General features: G+C 34.6%; 2 protein-coding genes and 1 long non-coding RNA gene across 4 annotated transcripts in view; 1 reads left to right on the plus strand and 2 right to left on the minus strand.

Moving 5' to 3' along the window:
- Window positions 1-8,170, plus strand: part of LOC123988601 — a 40,760-nt gene extending 32,590 nt beyond the window's left edge. The window contains exons 1-3 of one of the 2 annotated variants that reach the window (XR_006830224.1): window positions 7,684-7,723; window positions 7,826-8,066; window positions 8,132-8,170. This is a non-coding gene — a long non-coding RNA (uncharacterized LOC123988601). Of the gene's footprint in view, window positions 1-7,683; window positions 7,724-7,825; window positions 8,067-8,131 lie in introns of those variants that run through there. The other variant, XR_006830225.1, reaches the window with a different exon arrangement.
- The window catches only part of LOC114881749 (uridine phosphorylase 1), a 73,097-nt gene that overhangs the window by 52,692 nt on the left and 1,512 nt on the right, over window positions 1-18,893 (minus strand). The window lies entirely within an intron of this gene.
- LOC123988600 lies at window positions 2,364-7,627 on the minus strand. The gene is made up of 2 exons (XM_046289267.1): window positions 7,227-7,627; window positions 2,364-4,003 (listed from the first exon to the last, which is right to left on the minus strand). The coding sequence occupies exon 2, from the start codon at window positions 3,988-3,990 to the stop codon at window positions 3,025-3,027; it is 966 nt and encodes a 321-aa protein (XP_046145223.1). The 5' UTR covers window positions 3,991-4,003; window positions 7,227-7,627; the 3' UTR covers window positions 2,364-3,024.

The raw sequence follows: 18,893 nt of genomic DNA on the forward strand, positions 1-18,893 counted from the left end.
CAATGTTCAGTTGCTTTTAGGATGGCGGACCATGGAGAGAGCCACAAAGATAATTGTATTAATCACGTTTGTATACGCAGCGTTCAAGGTATAGCGCCGAAAGTTTTTTATTTATCTGAGCAAGTAATAAACCCCTGAAACTAAAATTTTGTATCTAAGATCCACCCCTTCTACTCGTGGAGTTTGATGGTAGGATATCGCATGTGTTCTAACACAATAGGGTGCCAGTGTTCAGTTACTTTGAACCCTCGGACGGCGAACCATGGAGAAAGCCACAAAGATAATTGTATTAATCACGTCAATACATGCAGCTTTCAATGTACACCGCCAAAATATGTTTTATTAATATCTCAGAAACTAATAAATACCTGAAGCAGAAATTTTGTATCTAAAATCCACCCCTCCTACCCTATAACCCTTCTAATCGGCGCGTCGATCAACGACCAGACCCTTTCGAAACTGCAGCTTTCCTTAATTTTAATTTGGTAATTATTTAGAAGTTGGTCCTCCTCACCGATTTTCGTGACCTTGAAATATGTTGTCAAGGTCATCATTCTAAACAATTTTTCCCTATACCGCCGCTCGGCTTTAGTTTTCTAGATATTTGCAAAAATCTTTAGTTAAACTTAGATTACGAGTACACTGTATTCTGGGAAAAATGGAGACTGAATGGTGATTGAAAGAGTGATTGAAGTGGTTTGAGGTTAGGGTTAGGGTTAGGGTTTTGTTTTTGATTTTTTCACGTTATAATTACTCTTTCTTTCACTTTTTATATATTATACATATACCTATTATTCATTTTGTGTTTTGTCAGAAATCGGAAACATTTCGCCCATCATGTCAAAAAATGCGATTATACGCTCATTAACATCATGTTGACGTCGGAATAAAAACTCAGCTATATATCCCACGTAATGAGACGTACGAGTTCCATAACGAGGAATATTAGCTCTCGTATCACGCCATGTACGCTCTAAACCTAAACCTAACCTAAATCTAACCTCAAACCACTTCAATCACTATTCAGTCTCCATTTTTCCGGGAATTCAGTGTACTGGTGACATAAGTATAACTGCAGTTTTTTACGAATATCTCGGAAACTAAGGCCGAGCGGCGGTAACATGTATAGGGAAAAGTTGTTCAGAATGATGACCTTGACAACATATTTCAAGGTCACGAAAATCGGTGAGGAGCACCAACTTCTAAATAATTACCTTTAATTTTTATCGTAATTAAAATAAATAATATTTTTCAGGAAATAAATGTTGAACCCTCGGACGGCGGACCATGGAGAGAGCCATAAAGATAGTTGCATTAATCACGACAGTACATGCAGCTTTCAATATACAACACCAAAATTTTTTGTATTAATACCTCAAAAACTAATAAATACCTAAAGCAGAAATTTTATATCTAAAATTCATCCCTTCTACCCTACAACCCCTCCAAACTCCATGTCGATCAACGACCAGAGCCCTTCGAAACTGCAGCCTTCCCTAATTTTAATTTTTTTAAATTTTTATCGCAATCAAAATGAACAATATTTTTCAGGAAGTGAATGTTGCAAATCAGCAATTTACGTCGTATTTACCGAAGTATAGAGAGGGATTATCAGAAAATGATACGATTTCTGCAAAATCAGTTGGACAAAGATAACGCTGTTGACTGTATTCTCAATCGATAACTTATCAACGAAACAGAGCGGATGTTATACGTATAATCAGCACATCGGTGCGCAGTGATATAATGTTTCCATTGCAAAGTATCCTTTATTCATATTTTTATCTTCGCGTCTGATATAACTAATTCCATTTAAGCTTCTTTTATTGATTATAACGAAGATTAATTTAGGTTCCCAGAATTATCTTATTCACTTTCTTCGATAGAAATATCGGGTATTGTTTTGGTGATTAACAGAACTGAAGATTAATTAAATGTTCAAAACAAATGGGAGAAGTTAAAAAATTATTTTTAAAACGCAAAAAATATTATGCGGAAGAATTTATTTGTTTAAAGATTCAAAATTTGTCAAAGAAATTTAAATATTTCGTGATTAAAAATAATTATTGAAAAGAAAAATGGATGAGTGGGTATATATGGATGGATGCAATAATTGCATTTATAGAACCATTTTTGTGAAATGCCACGCTTATATTGTAATACGCATTCTTCTTGTAACGACAGTGTTCTACTTTTTATTTACTTTACAATATGGAAAATACATAAGTTAAATTCATGGCGAAATAATAACAAATTTATAATGTCATAATACAAAATCTATAAATCAAAGTATAAATAACTTATTGTGAAATGAATAACATGCATCTTAACTTAAGACCATTCGGTAAAATTACTTAAAAAAAAAAAAATTATTTCTTATTGTTGTCTGTAGATCTTTTAAATGATTTTTATATTCTGTTTTCATATCCAGTTATTATATTTCTGTTATCTATGTATAAAATCCCTCTGTCTTTCCACCCCTGCTTTTCACGTTTGTCTTTTCATCTACTCATACTTTTATTATCAAAATGTAGAAAAAAGGTGTGGATTGTGATAGGACGGTCCCCTTGCTATAAGGGAATTATCGATCGACTACTGTGGAGGTATTAGGGTCAAGATAAGAAGGTGAGTCAAGGGGGAATTAATGATTATGTTTTATAGGAATACTAGGGAAGAATGTGGGACCTTAAGTTGTATCATTATCGGAGGATGACTCGGAGGGTTTGGTTAATTGATACCACTGGAAGGGTCTTTCTGGAATGTCGCGAATTGCCCTTCCAGCTCTGTTTCTATTGGTCACGCTGGGGTCCAGGAGAAGATCAGAAACCCATAATGGATTTGAAGCACACGGGTGAGAAAGAGCACAGAGGTCCCGGTTCAAAAAATACCTCGCTGACTCCATGTGTTTGCCAATCAAAACGAGGATGAAGTTTTTCATCCCTAATGTCCAAAGAGCAAACTCGTTGTTTTACTATCTCAATATACAGCTTTTCATTCTCATATGCTCCATTTCCTTCTAACCTCTTAATGAGCGTGCTTTTTGTTCTTCGTCTTGCGTTTTGTTCTTCGCTTTGCTCTGTAAGAGGAATCTGATGTGTCAGGACCTCCAACCCGGGCTTCGGAACTAGACTCTCGGGAAGGTGCCTGATATAGAATTTGTCGCGAAGGCGGAGGTTGGATGGATTCTGATCTATCTAGCATACTTGACACTACCCTTCGAAGACCCCTTACTACTGAATTTAGGTGTTCTAAGGCGTTGCTCATCTGACATGCCACCTCATCACTTTGCTTCTGACAAATCTCTTCTTGAATGGCCATATCCGCAGCTTTCTTACATAAGTCAAGCAGACCATTGGTTGACTTCAACTCGGCCATCTCCTTTCCTATTACAACGCCCTTTATATATGAGCTGAGGGCTATGGGGCCCATCTCCACACCTGCCTTAAAACTCATTAGAACTGCTTGTTGCCTTGATCTGATCCAGGTATTAATTTCAACTCGATAGCTATTCCAGAAGTCTTTCATTATGAAGTTTGGATGAGAAAGCCCTCTATTTAATATGTCGGCAGCCTGTTTCTCAATAGGGGCTGTTTCTTCAAGACCATAGGTGAGGTCTTGGAATAGGAGAGTTAATTGGTGGAGTTGTGAATCAGGAGAAGAAGGCAGTTGGGAAGGGGATTTTGGTCGGGCAGAGTCTGGCTCTATATGAATCCTTAGGAGTTGGAATTTGGAAGAAAGGGAGACAGATGCTGACATTGGGGAGGTAGGTCTGATCTCGTCTTTTTCAGTCTCTTCAAACGAACTCGGGCAAGGCTTGGTCGCGCTCTCTAGAAAGGAGCCTTCTCGGGGAGGAGCCTTCGCGGAATCGGGAACTATCGTTTTCTGGCGACGACGATGGCGGTAAACAAACGCCGGGTCGAGTCCTGTCTCTCTGTCGAATTCCGTCTCAGTTACCGATGGAGTTAGTTTCTTCTTTTGAGAGTCGGACATTGCTGATGTCAATCTGTTGGATAGAATTATATGGATATATGTTTTTGCGCACTCGATTTGTGACCCGTTCGGGGAGGTTCACTCTATACACTCTATGAGGACTTTGTTGGGGAGGGTAAGGGAATCTTGTGGTTCTACCATCAAAGCAAGGACGAGAGATATTTGGGATGGGAATCTCAGTGGTGAAGAGTTCCAGGATGCTCTTTGCGTTATGCGATCGGGGGAGGACTATGCGGTGGGACAGGGGATCGTCGGAGGTAGGGCAGTAAATGGGACGGTGTCGCAGCTTAGAATAAATCGTACTAGTGATGGGCGATACAGTATCGATATTTTTCAGTTCAAATATTGATATTTTGTATTGATATTTAACATGACGATATATTGCAGTATCGATAATTATTATATAAATATCGAAATTTTGAGTATTGCCATCGTCCCGTTTCGAGAACAAAGTCAAGCCAAATAGCATACCTGCTCCGTAATAAGCAACTGTTCCCGAGCGAATTGCTTATTTCGAGACAATACTGTATAGTTCGTTCATCGTGAACAAAAATTTGACGTGATTGTTTAATTTTGGCGGCTGCAACTATTGGCTATTAATCCATTCCCTCTGGACTGGAAGCCAATAGTTGCATTGACCATATACAGGGTGTTCGACAACAGGTGGGCAATATTTTAAGGGGTGATTCTAGGGATCAAAATAAGACGAAAATCAAGAATAACGAAATAGCGTTTACGGCTTTGTTTTCCAGTTATTAATGTTTAAAAATTCGAGTAAAAAGCGCCAGAAACCTGCAATCCGCTCAGCACCGACAACCGAACGTCAGGTCAGCAGGGGTCGGTACAGTCATAACCAAGAATCGAAGCCGAATGCTGCAGTACCGTGTCTAATCGGGTAGTTTTCCACCCGTCACGTACGCCCAACTTTCAGGAAGAAGTTGGTCTGAGCGTTAGGGTATCCAACTATTTTTAATAATCCTCGTAATGGATTCACGTTCAAAAAAATTAAAATATTAAATATAATAATATGTTTATCATATATAAAACAAATATTTGAATAGTCTATTTTTTACTGACCTTCACTTGTAATTTAATTGTACGTATTGATATCAATAATATCGATACTTTATTTCCAATTGATGTACATATATCAATACCAAATATCGATACAATTCAGGGTAATTATTGAGATTAGGTTACACCTCACCGATTTTGATGAAATTTAAATATATTGTAAAACTCAACATTTTGAACAACTTTTTCTTATACGTGTAACCGCCGCTCAGCCTTAGTTCTCGAGATATTTTCGAAAAACTGTCGAAACTAACGCATTGGATTCTGACCATCCGTGTGCGTCCATGACAACGTACGCATGGGATCGCCGCTTTTCTACTGTTTCTGCAGTAACAGCACGGCGACCGATGACCAATATACCTTGTGTACTTCTGCATTCATGATTTCAATGTATCGTAGCTATGATGGCAGCTGGGAATTTAATATAGCCTAACCTAACCCAATCAGTGAATTAAGTTAGGTTAGGGTAAAGTGATATTCTGGTCGCCGTTAGGCGACCAGACGCACATACTGAGATTCAAAATCATGAAAATTAGTTAAATTTAATTTTTAAGCCCACCCGTAATATATGCATATACAGGGTGTCATGTAACGCATTTTCACGCTCCTAGATGGTGGTAGGGGGGGTGATTGTGAACAACTTTTTCCTTTGCGAAAAAGTGGTCCGAAGCTTCCTTTTTGAATTATTAAGCAAAAGCACTGACCAATCCGAGCGCGTATAACGCGCGGGCTCAGGGACGGCAGCGTCGGCTACGAAGCGGAGCTTGACGTAGGTCGCGAATGAACGGCTCGGCACCCCGTTAGCATAGCACAATAAAAAAATTAAACTAGTTAAACATTTTTTGTTGTTGTTCAAAACGAATACGGAATCTAATCTCTTGTCGCCTGTCATCATGTAAAAAAGGAAATTTTAAACATTCTAAATAACAAATAAAAATGTTTGAAATGAAATAATGAATACAAATTTTAAAACAATTTCAGTGAAACTTACCCATTCGTTCGTAAATTTAATATTGTGCTATGCTAATGGGGTGCCGAGCCGTTCGTTCGCGACCTACGTTAAGCCCCGCTTCGTAGCCGACGCTGCCGTCCCTGAGCCCGCGCGTTATACGCGCTCAGATTGGTCAGTGTTTTTGCTTAATAATTCGAAAAGGAAGCTTCAGACCACTTTTTCGCAAAGGAAAAAGTTGTTCAGAATTACCCCCCCCCCTACCACCATCTAGGAGCGTGAAAATGCGTTACATGACACCCTGTATATGTATATTGATGTCGGTCGCCGTGCTGCTGCCTGCAAAAACAGTAGAAAAGCGATGATCCCATACTAATGCGTATTTTGTCACGGACGCACACGGATGGCCAGAATTCAATGTGTTAGTTCCAACAGTTTTTCGAAAATATCTCGAGAACTAAGCCTGAGCGGGGGTAAACTTTACTTTACCGGACCCAAAATTTTGGACCTTTTTTTTTTTGATTGATAGGTTTTTTTGTGTAGAATCTGAAAATGCAAGTCTCAACTTTAGGAATTCAGTGGTTAAAAAGTTATAAGCGTGTAAACTTTTACATTTTTAGCGGATTTGCTACGTTACTGTGACGCCATATTGCCTTATATGTATAACCTGATTGGTTCTCACATGGGCAGTACAGTCTGTTTGTAAAATAAATATAAACCTAACTAACTGAGACAGTATCAAATGTACGGTTTGACTGTACCCGCCAAAGTAGTCGGCACCCACATGAATCTGCCTGCAGCTAGCGACACCGTTCATTGGACAAGAAGTCAATATGGCGTCACAGTACCGTAGCAAATGCGCTAAAAATATCAAACTTTACATGCTTATAACTTTTGAACCATTGGATTCCTAAAGTTGAGACTTGCATTTTTGGATTCTCCGCATCAAAAACTATAGATTCAAAAAAAAACAAGTCCAAAATTTTGGGTCCGGTAAAGTAAAGTTCACCCCTGAGCGGCGGTTATATGTATAAGAAAAAGTTGTTCAAAATGTCTAATTTTACAACATATTTAAATTTCATCAAAATCGGTGAGGTGTAACCTAATCTCAATAATTACCCAATTCAGAAATATGCCCATCACTAAACCGTACGCGGAACCTACCTGTTACTATATCCAGATTTTACAATGTTAATAACAATAGGAGACTCACCAATCGTCGACAATATCGCTCCTGTAAGTACACGCACAATCAATGCTTTTGATACCCTCGCTCTGTATGCCCCAGGCCCTCCAAGCTCCACTCTTGTGAACTTGATGCAAATTTTAACTCGGCGCAGAAAATCCAGGCAGCGCTGATGTCGCTTCTCTACATGCATACCTTGTATCACTGATTTTAACATACACAACTAAAGGTATCGTGACGTCATGTTCCCGCGAAATTTGTCGCCGCGTTTTTCAATTTTTTCAAAATTTAAAGAGACTGAAGAAATATGGCGCACAGTGGGTGACAGTGGTGACAGAATTTCCAGGTTAGTGAATTCCATTATTATAATTATTACTATTATTATTGTCATTACTATTGCTATTATCATTATGACTATTATTATTATTTAAAAAGATGTTTTTTTTAATTTTTTCTACGTTTTTAGGTTTTTCAATAACTTCTGCTGATGAGATGCAGCAACAGGAGGAGAAGATAGAAATTAAGTAAGTACAGAATTTTTTTAAATTGTTACTGAAAGCATTAACTGTTTACATTGCTGTTTTAGTAATATATTTAATTTTAATTATTAAAATGTATCTTAAAAGAAGGAGAAAGAAAATATGCAGCATCAGAGGGTGTATTAACGAAAACAGCAGGATGTTCTTCTTCCCCCAAGAGAGAAAGGATAAGAAGAGGATGGCACAGTAGGTGGAAGTATGTGACAACCCAAAGTCTGTGCTTCCACCTGAAAACTGAAATTCCAGGTGGTCTGTAGCAGCTACTTTAAAGAAAAATACTTCATGAGGAAAAGATTAACATCAGCAGTTCCAACACTGAACTTATTTGGTAATAACTCTTATATACTTTTTATAGCATATGTAAATAATTGTTAATGAAATCTATTATTACAGAGGCTGTAATAAATATTGCATATCAGAGGCTGCCTCTATTAAAATAGAGAAGAAATGAAATGAAGAAGAAGATTGTAAGTATTCAGTTTACATATACAATATATAAAACCATTAACATAGTATTAATATATTAAGTATAATCTGTGAGCAGAGTGTGTGTTTTATTGTATGTATGATTGTGATTAATTGTATATTATTATTGATATATATATATGTATTTATTATATTTTTGTAAAAATTTAATATATTTTCTTTATTATACATATATTGTTGTCATTTTTCCCCTTTCATTATTTTTATTTTTGAAAGTTTTGAATAAGTAAGACCATGCAAACGTATATAGGGACCATGTGCTTGTGTGTGTGTACCTCACCGATATCATTTATATGTGTTTGTATCGCCGCCAGCGCCGCCTGGATTTTCTGCGCCAAACTAATTTTAGTTACAGCATTAAATACGGGAGTTTGGAGGGCCTGGTATGCCCTCTCAATACAAAAATCTTAATGATCGTCGCCGTCGTCGCAACGGACAGCTTCGCACACGGTGGTTTTAGGGAGAGGGTACGGTTCAGGGATTGGGTCGTAAGGTCGGGTCAGGGAATTAATTGGCTGGTGGGTCTAGGACCTAGACTCTAGGTTGACGGGTGATTGGCTGGGGGGATCGAAGTCGATCGAGGGAGACGATCGGCGACGCTCCTTCTGGTGAGAACTTTCTTGCCGGCGTGGAGATGGCACCACCCGGGCTTTGACGGACTTCTTCGGGCCAGCCCTTAGGGCAATAAATAAGTTTTTTGTTTCCAATATGTTTCTATAAAGTTAGGTTTAATTGTGACGTCTAAAGAGTACACGCAAGGTTTACTTGTAATTGTTACATGTAAGGTTACATGCTTTAATTATTATATAATATTACTATCAGCTGTAAGATGAAAATGTAATAACTCCAATAGGTTTAAAGAAGCCTAAGGAGATTTTCTTTAAATAAAAAAAAACTTCGGGCCGTTTGGTGCTGGCTGCAAAACGTTCTTCCCGAGGTTGCTCCTGGATGGGTTTTTGGCGTCCTTTGGAGACTGGATCTCCTTTTCGTGACGTGGGGGGTCGCTGGGCTGAATTCTGCCGTGGCTGGGTCCCTCCTTTCGACCTTCTCGAGCTCGGGGGTAGGAAGCTTTTAGGATGATATGGTGTAGGTGGAAGGGAGGGGCAGTTTGTGAATGTGGGCCGTATTTGGTTTGGGTAGTGCCAGGCGAGCTTGACGATGTAACGGGGGGGGGGGGGCAATTATGTCACCACGTTACAACACTTGCTTATTTGGTTTTGTTTAATAATTAAAAAACTATTCTAAATTAATAATAAGAATATCTGCAACATGAATGAAAAATTACCTATTATAATGTTTAAAGTGTCTATTCTTTCATCCTGATCATTTATTATTTATTAAATCACTCATTGTGAAAAAAGTATTTATACTCACAAATGTAGGTACATGACAATTTGAAAAATTATTGCTCTGTTTCATTTTTGTTTTTCAATAGAAAATTCAAATTTACACGTGAACTGCAAAATTCCACTTGCAAATCCACATTTGCATTCTGTATTTCACTTTGCAAATGTTTAATAAATATTGTTAGCTCACTTTACTAAAATGGTTTATCAGATTGATTTAACACCCTTAATAGATATTCCTGAAATGCTGAAAATTTAATTTTGAAAATTTCTTTAGAGATTTTTTTACAACATGGAAAAGGAGATTTGTGTTGCATAAATTGCATGATATTACAAATTTCGTCCTTCGTCCTTTAAATTTAAATTTAATGTATTAAAAGTGTGTTAAAAATGACAATCCGTATACGCATTCTGTTTTGTTCTGCAATTCTAATTCTAAAAATGTAATCAGAATCTTTTTAAGCATGAAAAAGCTTCGTAAGCTGTTTACAGCACTCAGCAAACGCATTTCTGTGTACATCAGCAAAGTATTATGTATATGAAGTGTTTCGAGACTTAAGGGATGATTTTAATATCCGGTGATTAAGCGAACTTTTTCCTCCTTGCCAAGAATTGATTACCTTTGTAACTACTTCCATTACTCAGTATACATTTAAAATTTAGTGGCTAGTATAAATTTAAATACAGAAAGCAAACGTGAATTTTCAAGTAAAGTTGTGCAATTTATGTGCAAATTGATATTTTCTGTTAAGGAAGTTTTATAAGAGTCGTCGAAGTTAAAAATGATATAAATTCAGATATCTGTGAAATATTCAGCTCACCGACACGCAGGAAAGCCAAGTTCTCAGCTATTTTTACAGCTGAGTTCAATTCTTTTTTTTTTCATTGTTTTCTTTTAGTTAAAAAGTAAAAATTTTCATTAATAATAACAAAACTTTTGGTTGTTATTTTTAAAAATGGAATACTAAAAATTATGCTTTGCTTGAAAAATTGAAATGTATTTTCAATTAAATCTTTATGATGAATAGACTTAACAAAGAAATAATTATTAATTATTTAAATGCTAAAATATAGAAATAAATATGGACTTAGCCCTCTAACCATTAGAAAAAATTTGTAAAAAAAAATTTTCTACAGAAACATACTTTTTATAAGGTTTTGAAAGCCAAATTGCCAAACCGAGCTTTGTACAACGTAGTACAATTATACAAAGAATATTAAAAAAAAAGAATCATGAAAAAATATTTGAACTATGAAATTTTTGGGCCCTTTATATATGTTTGACTATGGCGCTATCCTTATCTTTTTATGCAGGGGAAACAAGGATCGTCCGCAGTTTCTCAGTTTCACCGCGTGAGGTCTCCAAGATCAATTTAGATTCGCGCAGTTGAGGAGGTTATTGGGAGTATCTTTCACAATACAATACATATATCAAAGTCAAAATCATTGAAGGTGGCTACTCCAAACAGCATTTTTAACAAAATAATTTTTCAAATTACCTAAGTGCAATGCTTTCCAAAGTGGACAATACCGTTCCCTTGTGATCATTAAAACATATCATAGGGGACGGTAGCGGCCACACGTGAAATGGTAGGGGGATTTGTCACTGCATCTTTCTTTTTATTCATTTAAAAAAAGGTCGATTTTTGGGGGATGCTAAGTAAAGCATAGCTAATAAATTTAGGAACTTCTGCCTCAGTGTTTCTAAAAAAACCTTACTTACCGACGTTACCGACCTTACCGACCGTAACGACTATACCGATACCGTAAGATTATCGAAGTCAAGCTATGTTGAGCACGATCCGCTCGTGGATAAATGGCCGTGTGCTATTGGCACACAAAGAGAAATAATGATCCTAAAAGGCAGGCAAACCAATGACTATAATTTGTTGGGCAATATCGTCTGAATATCATCCTTCAGGAAAACTTAATACAAATACAAATATAAAATAACAATCTATTCAATGCCATGCACAGACCAAACCTATATGAGGAAAAAGGACATAGAGAGGGGGAAGCCCGTTACTTCGGTGACCATCACTTCCATAAAAGAATTAATAGCGTAAACGTAAAAACACGGAATTTCTTGTGAAGGAAAACCAAACCTCGGGAATAAATAGAGGAAATAAAAAAGCTATCCTTCATCAGACACAGAACAAAAATTCTTCGAGAGAAAACAGTGACAATGCTGAACGTGGTCATTTGTTCTCTGTATCCATAGAAGGGTAGGTTAGGTATTCAGAATGTCAAGAACAGACCCACTGTGCATATGTTCAAAAAAAGAAATGGGGCGAAGATGTTGGTTATGTGTGGACCCTTATATAGAATAAGAAACATTGTCATTGTTTCCAAATTTATTTCTTTTTATCTTCTATGCTCAACTTATGAAAATTTTATTTTGGTGGACGAATACTGACGCCATATTTAGTATTAGTTGTAAATATATCTGGAGCTTGGTGCAAGAAATATTATACCATATTTTTGCAAAAATAAATTTAACCTGATATTGCGTTTGATAATTAACGATAATTTCAAATTGTATCTAGAAATTACTATAATGGCATTTGTACATGCCAATGTTACAATTTTTCATAAAATGAGCTTATTTAATAAATTCATTTATTTTTGTAAAAAAACATAAGTAGCACAAGCTTCAATTCTTTCTTCTTGTATTAGAAAACTTTAAAGCTGTAGAATCTTCTATGTCAGAAATTATTTGAACATGAATTTTTTAATATCCCAATTTTATAAATACTGACATTGGTACTTCTTATACCAAGCTATAAAATTATCAATAAGTATAATATTCTGCAGTAATTTTTTCTTAGTACTAAGTTCCAAAAAATTTCAATTGATCTTTCTCTTGTCTCTTCTTACAAATGACCAAACAAATCAGAAATACTGTTTGTAACTAAAGCGAATTACATTACGGAACTGACAGCTCATCGCTACGCTATGTGTACCGTTATCGGTGCACGACTTAAAAAGAATTGCGAACATCAAAGAGCATGAAATAGTGGTACCACCAATTGTATTATTACACCTTATTTGTCAATGTTGAAACCATCACTTGGCCTTAAAATGAAGTTTAGAGTATCCTTAAATCCATATCATCGATTTGAAAAAGTAATGACATAACTCATAAATCATCAATTCTGAGATACCTGAGAAAATAAATTTTAAAAGTAGGCTTCTTTTATCTGGAAGAGTGTGATTAACATTAACAAACAAAATGATAAAAAATCAATAAATATATAGGTATATATATAATAATAATTATCTTTTATTTAACAAACAAGATAATAAAAAATGAATATATATATATTAGTTATCTTTTATGTATTTTTTATTATTTTATTTGTTAACCTACATTTTAATAAAAAAGAACAAGGCTAAAGACCCTTAGTTAAACTACACAAACAAAAAACATATATTCACTGAAAAATAATGAAGTAGTAAACACATTACTGAAAAAATAAAATTCAGACCGCGTTTCTGGAAATTGAGTTATTTGATTTATGTCACTCTTCTTATAAAGCGAGAATTAGTTTCCGGGGAAAATGGTGATATCCCTGGTTTCCACCCTTCCCCTTAAGCAGTCTCGAGGGGAATATTCAAAAATGTCAGAATTCCAAAATTGCCAAATTTTTTAATTTCAGATTTCCCACGCTTCAAAATTTAAAAACTCAACACTTTCAGAATTCCAAAATTACAAATTTTCAAAATTTCAAAATTACAGATTTTCAGAATTCCGAGATTCTGAAATTTCAAATTTCTTACATTAAAAATTTTTAAATTACAGATATTCAAAATTTCAAAATTTTTAAATTACAAAGTTCTAAGATTTTAATATTCTAAAATTGCAGAATTATAAATTTCCAGATTTCCAAAATTCTAAAATTTCCAAATTTCTATGAGATCTAGTTCACTTCAAAAAACGGTCCATGTTACGTCTATATCTGCAAAATATCGTACTCTAAAAAATTCTTTTCATTTTTACAAGAAAAAAGAAATAATAATCGCCCAGAATTAAGACGGAACCATAAGCAGTTGACAAAATTTCTGAGAAGACGACACTTCCCAGAAAACGATGATCTGAAGAACGACATGCAACAATGATAATTATGTGATGTCGCGACAAAAGTGTATGACAAAGGTATATAAAAACTTGTCTCATAAATACAGGCGGCGATTAAATTAAAAATTAATTGAACTTGATTCAATTTTTATTTGATTAAATTTCATTAACGACGAAATAATTTGTTAATTTGTTAATAACTGAATAAAATTAACAAGAGGAATTTAATTAAAAAAAAATTAAAAATCATTTCATTCAATTTTAAATTAGTTTCCATACTAATATAACAAATAAATAAAAAAATTTTTTAAATTACATTTGTATTTTTTTAAAATTAGAGTTTAGAGTGACATCAACATCAATGGTTATTAGTGATTATCCAATTACAAGGAAACTTCATAGCTGTTGGGTCATCAATTTTAATATAGCTTTTTCTGGTGAATCTTGATGAAAAATAAGTTGACTCATATTCGACCGTTTTTGTCAATACTCAATATTTAAGGTCATAGATATAAATATTTAAAGAAAAGGATATAAGAATGTATAAACATATCCATAGTAAAAAAAATCTACAGAAAAAATGAACTCACCCTCGACGGGATTTGAACTCGCGATAGCGTAGTTCAACGAAAGTGTTGAAGGTTGGTTTACTAATTTAATATTTCAGGAAATTAGAGAATTAAAATATAAAATATCTTCTTAAATATAGAGTATTGACGAAAACCGCCGAATATGGGTCAACTTATTTTTCATCAGGATTCACCAAAAAAAGCTACACATATCATAATCGATGAGCCAATAGCTGTGAGGTCTCCTTATAAATTAAATGCTCATTATAGATCGACATTTGTTTATTTTAATTAAACATGGATTTTTTGTAGAATGTGTACAAATTTTCGTGAGTGACTTTATTTTCGTGAATGTATATTACACCTTTACTAAATCATTACTTGGCATTATACTCGCAAAATTCTGAGATTTAAATTTATATCAGGCCGATAAATCGGTAAATGCATATCAATGTGACGCAATTCAATTGTTTCTTGTTTTGAAGACGATACGCTATAAGTGAAAGATACTAAATCGAACTTGGCAATTTCCACCAATGTTGATGCACATAACCACTGGCGTAATTAGTATTTTTGATGGAGTGAGCCAGGAGCCTTAAAAACTGACATTTTTAATTTTTCTTCAAGATTTTTTAATTTTAGAATCTTAGAATTTTCAAACTTAGAACTTTTTAGATTTTGGAATTTTAAGTTTTTTTTAATTCAGAATCTTAGAATTTTCAAATTTTGGCATGTTGGAATTCTGTGATTTTGAAATTCAAGAATGTTGGAATTTTGAAGTTTTGGAATTCTAGAATCTTAAAATTTCCAAACTCTGGAATTTTGTAAATCTGGAATCTTAGAATTTTTAAACTTCGGAATTTTGGAAACCTGTAATTCTGAAATTCTGGAATGTTGAAATTTTAGAATTTTGTAAATCTGAAATTCTGAAACTGGAATGTTGGAATTCTAAAATGTGATTGTGAAATGAAATTTTAGAATTTTTTAATTCTGAAATATTGGAATACTAAAAGTTTATAATTTTAGATTCTAAAGAGATCAATTCACATTTTTAGGAAGCCAGGCCTACCCTGGTGTCTATGTAGCTATGCTGATACATATAACCGATAAATTATTTTTCAAACTTTTTGTCATACACATAGTTAAATTCAGCTTGAAGTGTGTAATAAAATAGCATTAATAAAAATGCACAGTTAAACAAAAATTACACTGATATTAATATTTCTGTAATTTATAATTTAAAAAAAGGTTCAAATATTCTATTATATTTTCCCTATCCAATTAAACAACTTTTATATAAATCACTTTTGCACGTTTTCAGTAATTGAAGTAATAATAGCACATGTTCACCTGAACATTCCATAAAATTGAAACAATAACATTTATGAATAAAAATTGGAAGAAAAATAGACAAAATTAATTAACAAGATTAGTAATTTATACAATGTTATACATTTATTAAAAATAAAATGTTAGCACAGAAAATTTTTCGAAATTCAAATGCGAATGCAATTTAAATTTGACGTTTCTCAGAAACTTTATTTTTGATATAGAAAATATCATAACGTAAATGTTAATAATTTTTTAAAATACCATACTTTGATAAGTCTTTAAAAACAGAATTAAAATTATAATTTATCTTGGTAATTATTTAGAAGTTGGTCCTCCACACCGATTTTCGTGACCTTGAAATATGTTGTCAAGGTCATCATTCTGAACAATATTTGCAAATATCTTTAGTTAAACTTAGATTACGAGTACACTGTATTCCGGGAAAAATGGAGACTGAATGGTGATTGAAAGTGATTGAAGTGGTTTGAGGTTAGGATTAGGGTTAGGGTTTCATTTTTGATTTTTTCACGTTACAATTACTCTCTCTTTCACTTTTTATATATTGTATACCTATTATTCATTTTGTGTTTTGTCAGAAATCGGAAACATTTCGCCCATTATACGCTGATTGACATCATGTTGACGTCGGAATAAAAACTCAGCTATATATCCCACGTAATGAGACGTACGAGTTCCATAACGAGGAATATTAGCTCTCGTATCACGCCATGTACGCTCCAAACCTAAACCTAACCCTAACCCTAACCCTAACCTCAAACCACTTCAATCACTATTCAGTCTCCATTTTTCCCGGAATACAGTGCGCTAGTGACATAAGTATAACTGCAGTTTTTTACGAATATCTCGGAAACTAAGGCCAAGCGGCGGAAACATGTACATATAGGGAAAAGTTGTTCAGAATGATGACCTTGACAACATATTTCAAGGTCACGAAAATCGGTGAGGAGGACCAACTTCTAAATAATTACCTTTATCTTATCGTTACAAGCTATTTTAATACAGGTATGAAATATGATTTGATTTGATTCACTGACTAAAAATGATAAGCACGAATTTCTAATTCAATAACACTCTTCAACAGCCAATTCGAGTGCGTGCACTGATTATGTGTCTGTAAATAACTGTTTTTTATTCATTAATCTCAATTTTTGAAAAATTTGATTTTGAAAATAATTTATATTTTTCGATTTAAACAAAATTTGTAACGTAACCAGTAGCGGAACTAGGAGGGGGTCAAAACAATCAGTTAACCCCCCTAATAAGAAATTAGCAACCTTTCTTTAAATAAATATTGGAATATTTTTAGAAATTTCAAAAATCGTTGTTGGTGTTACGTATCCGTCTTGGAAATTTCCTTATATGGAATCGGATGTGTGCACCCGACACCAACCGTCTTCTAGAAAATTCGAGACCAACGCAAAGCAAGGGCGCGGTCCTACGGGTCACGTAGAGTCAGTCCCCACCACCCTTTTTACTCTAGTTTTTGAGTATAAAAAGGGTGGCGACAAGGGCACCTCGGGTCTAGTTGAAGTCTAGAATCAGTTCGATACACGTCAGTACGTTCTTTTTCGGATAATCTCTGCAACGAGGAAACTCTGCGAGATCGGGTATTCAAGTCCCTTTCAAGCACTCACAGTAACTATACAGTACGTTGTCGGCTGTTAAGCATTATTATAATCGTTGTAATCCGCCCCCGTTTGCTCGTGTTCGTGAAAACCGAGAAGGATTAGATTCTTGCTTCGCGGAATCGAAACTAAACTTATTTTATTCAACTCATTTCAAACGTGCAACTTAGAGTTCAATTCATTGAATACCGCGACAATTACACACAACAATTGTAAGGTCCGGAATAGAGAATAAACTCATACTAGTTTAATTTACATACTATTGTACAATTATATTTACTGTCCAGAAACCCACTAAGGTGTACCTTTACCGCTCGAGGTACATCAATCAAGTTACGAGACCTAATACTAACGTTTCCTGCGGCTCCCTACGTTAGCCATACGTAGGTTCGTCCGCATATCACTCTCCTGAGGCTCCCTACGTTAGCCATACGTAGGTTCGTCCTCCACTCTACACCTTTCCTGTGGCTCCCTACGTTAGCCATACGTAGGTTCGTCCACCATAGCCAACCTCCTGGAGCTCCCTACGTTAGCCATACGTAGGTTCGTCTCCACGTCTACTTCCTTAGGCTCCCAGTGTTAATAACAACACTGGTCAAGCCATTAACAAATACCATTTACCTAAATTAAGCCCCGGCTACGCAGCCGCCCCCTCCGGCTCGTAACAGTGGAAATAAACAAAAACGAAGAAAATTATTAATTAATTAAACTTAATATTATTAAGACACTAATAAATTTTTGTTGACTCCCCTATCGGACAATTTATTATAGCAGCGCTATTAGATGTAACCATAAAAGATATTTAATTTAAAACTTTTGTTCATTTTTCTGAACACTTCAATATCAATTTTTAATTTTAGGAGCCATATTAGTTTAATAAGTGTTTGAAGTACGATCATTTTGTGTCCACATAAGAGGAAGCGTAAAAAATTGTATTTTATTTTTTTTGTCGAAGTATGTTTATTTATATAATTTAGATATTTTTTATTGAAGAAATAAAATGTCAAAAATACGAAAGTTAATGTTAAAATAAAAGAACATGTAACTTAACCTGTTAGCTGTAAAATTTATTTTCAAAAGTCTACCTTGAGTTCAGAGTTAAATTACATTTTTTTTTTTATTTTTTTTTTTATTTAGGGTTTATTGTCACATCCACTACAAGGTTATTAGCGACATCAAGGAGTAGATAAAGCTTACATTATCTGTTCTATTAGTTTGGTATCTTTTATAAATTTAAGTAAGTCCTGAATTTTAATTTCATATTTCCAAACTAAATGATAGTTTTTTTCATGCGACGTACATACTCGTCAAACAAACCATATTTGCGTTTTTAGGTGACGTATATACTTGACAAACACACTTAACAGGATAAAAGTTACGAAATTAATCACACAGAACGTATCTATTTTATCTAGCAGAAAAGTGTACTTGTTTCTCTGAATCACCAAATATTTTTCAACCTAACCTGAAAGGTGTAAAATCAAAATAACATCACAAGATAAAACAGATTCTTCTCTTTCTCAAGAAAACACTAAAAAAGTAACAACGCACATTTATTTTTCAAACCAAGAAGCAAAACAGCTCCCTGAAGTAACGACAGTGATAATCAACTCCATGAAGCAACCTGCAGTACGTTAAACACAAGCCCAGGAGCCACAGTGGCATTGAGCACCTCTGGCAGCGCCCCTCGCAGAACTC

The sequence above is a fragment of the Osmia bicornis genome, chromosome 16, assembly GCF_907164935.1.
Source record: "Osmia bicornis bicornis chromosome 16, iOsmBic2.1, whole genome shotgun sequence".
Taxonomy (NCBI): Eukaryota; Metazoa; Arthropoda; class Insecta; order Hymenoptera; family Megachilidae; genus Osmia; species Osmia bicornis.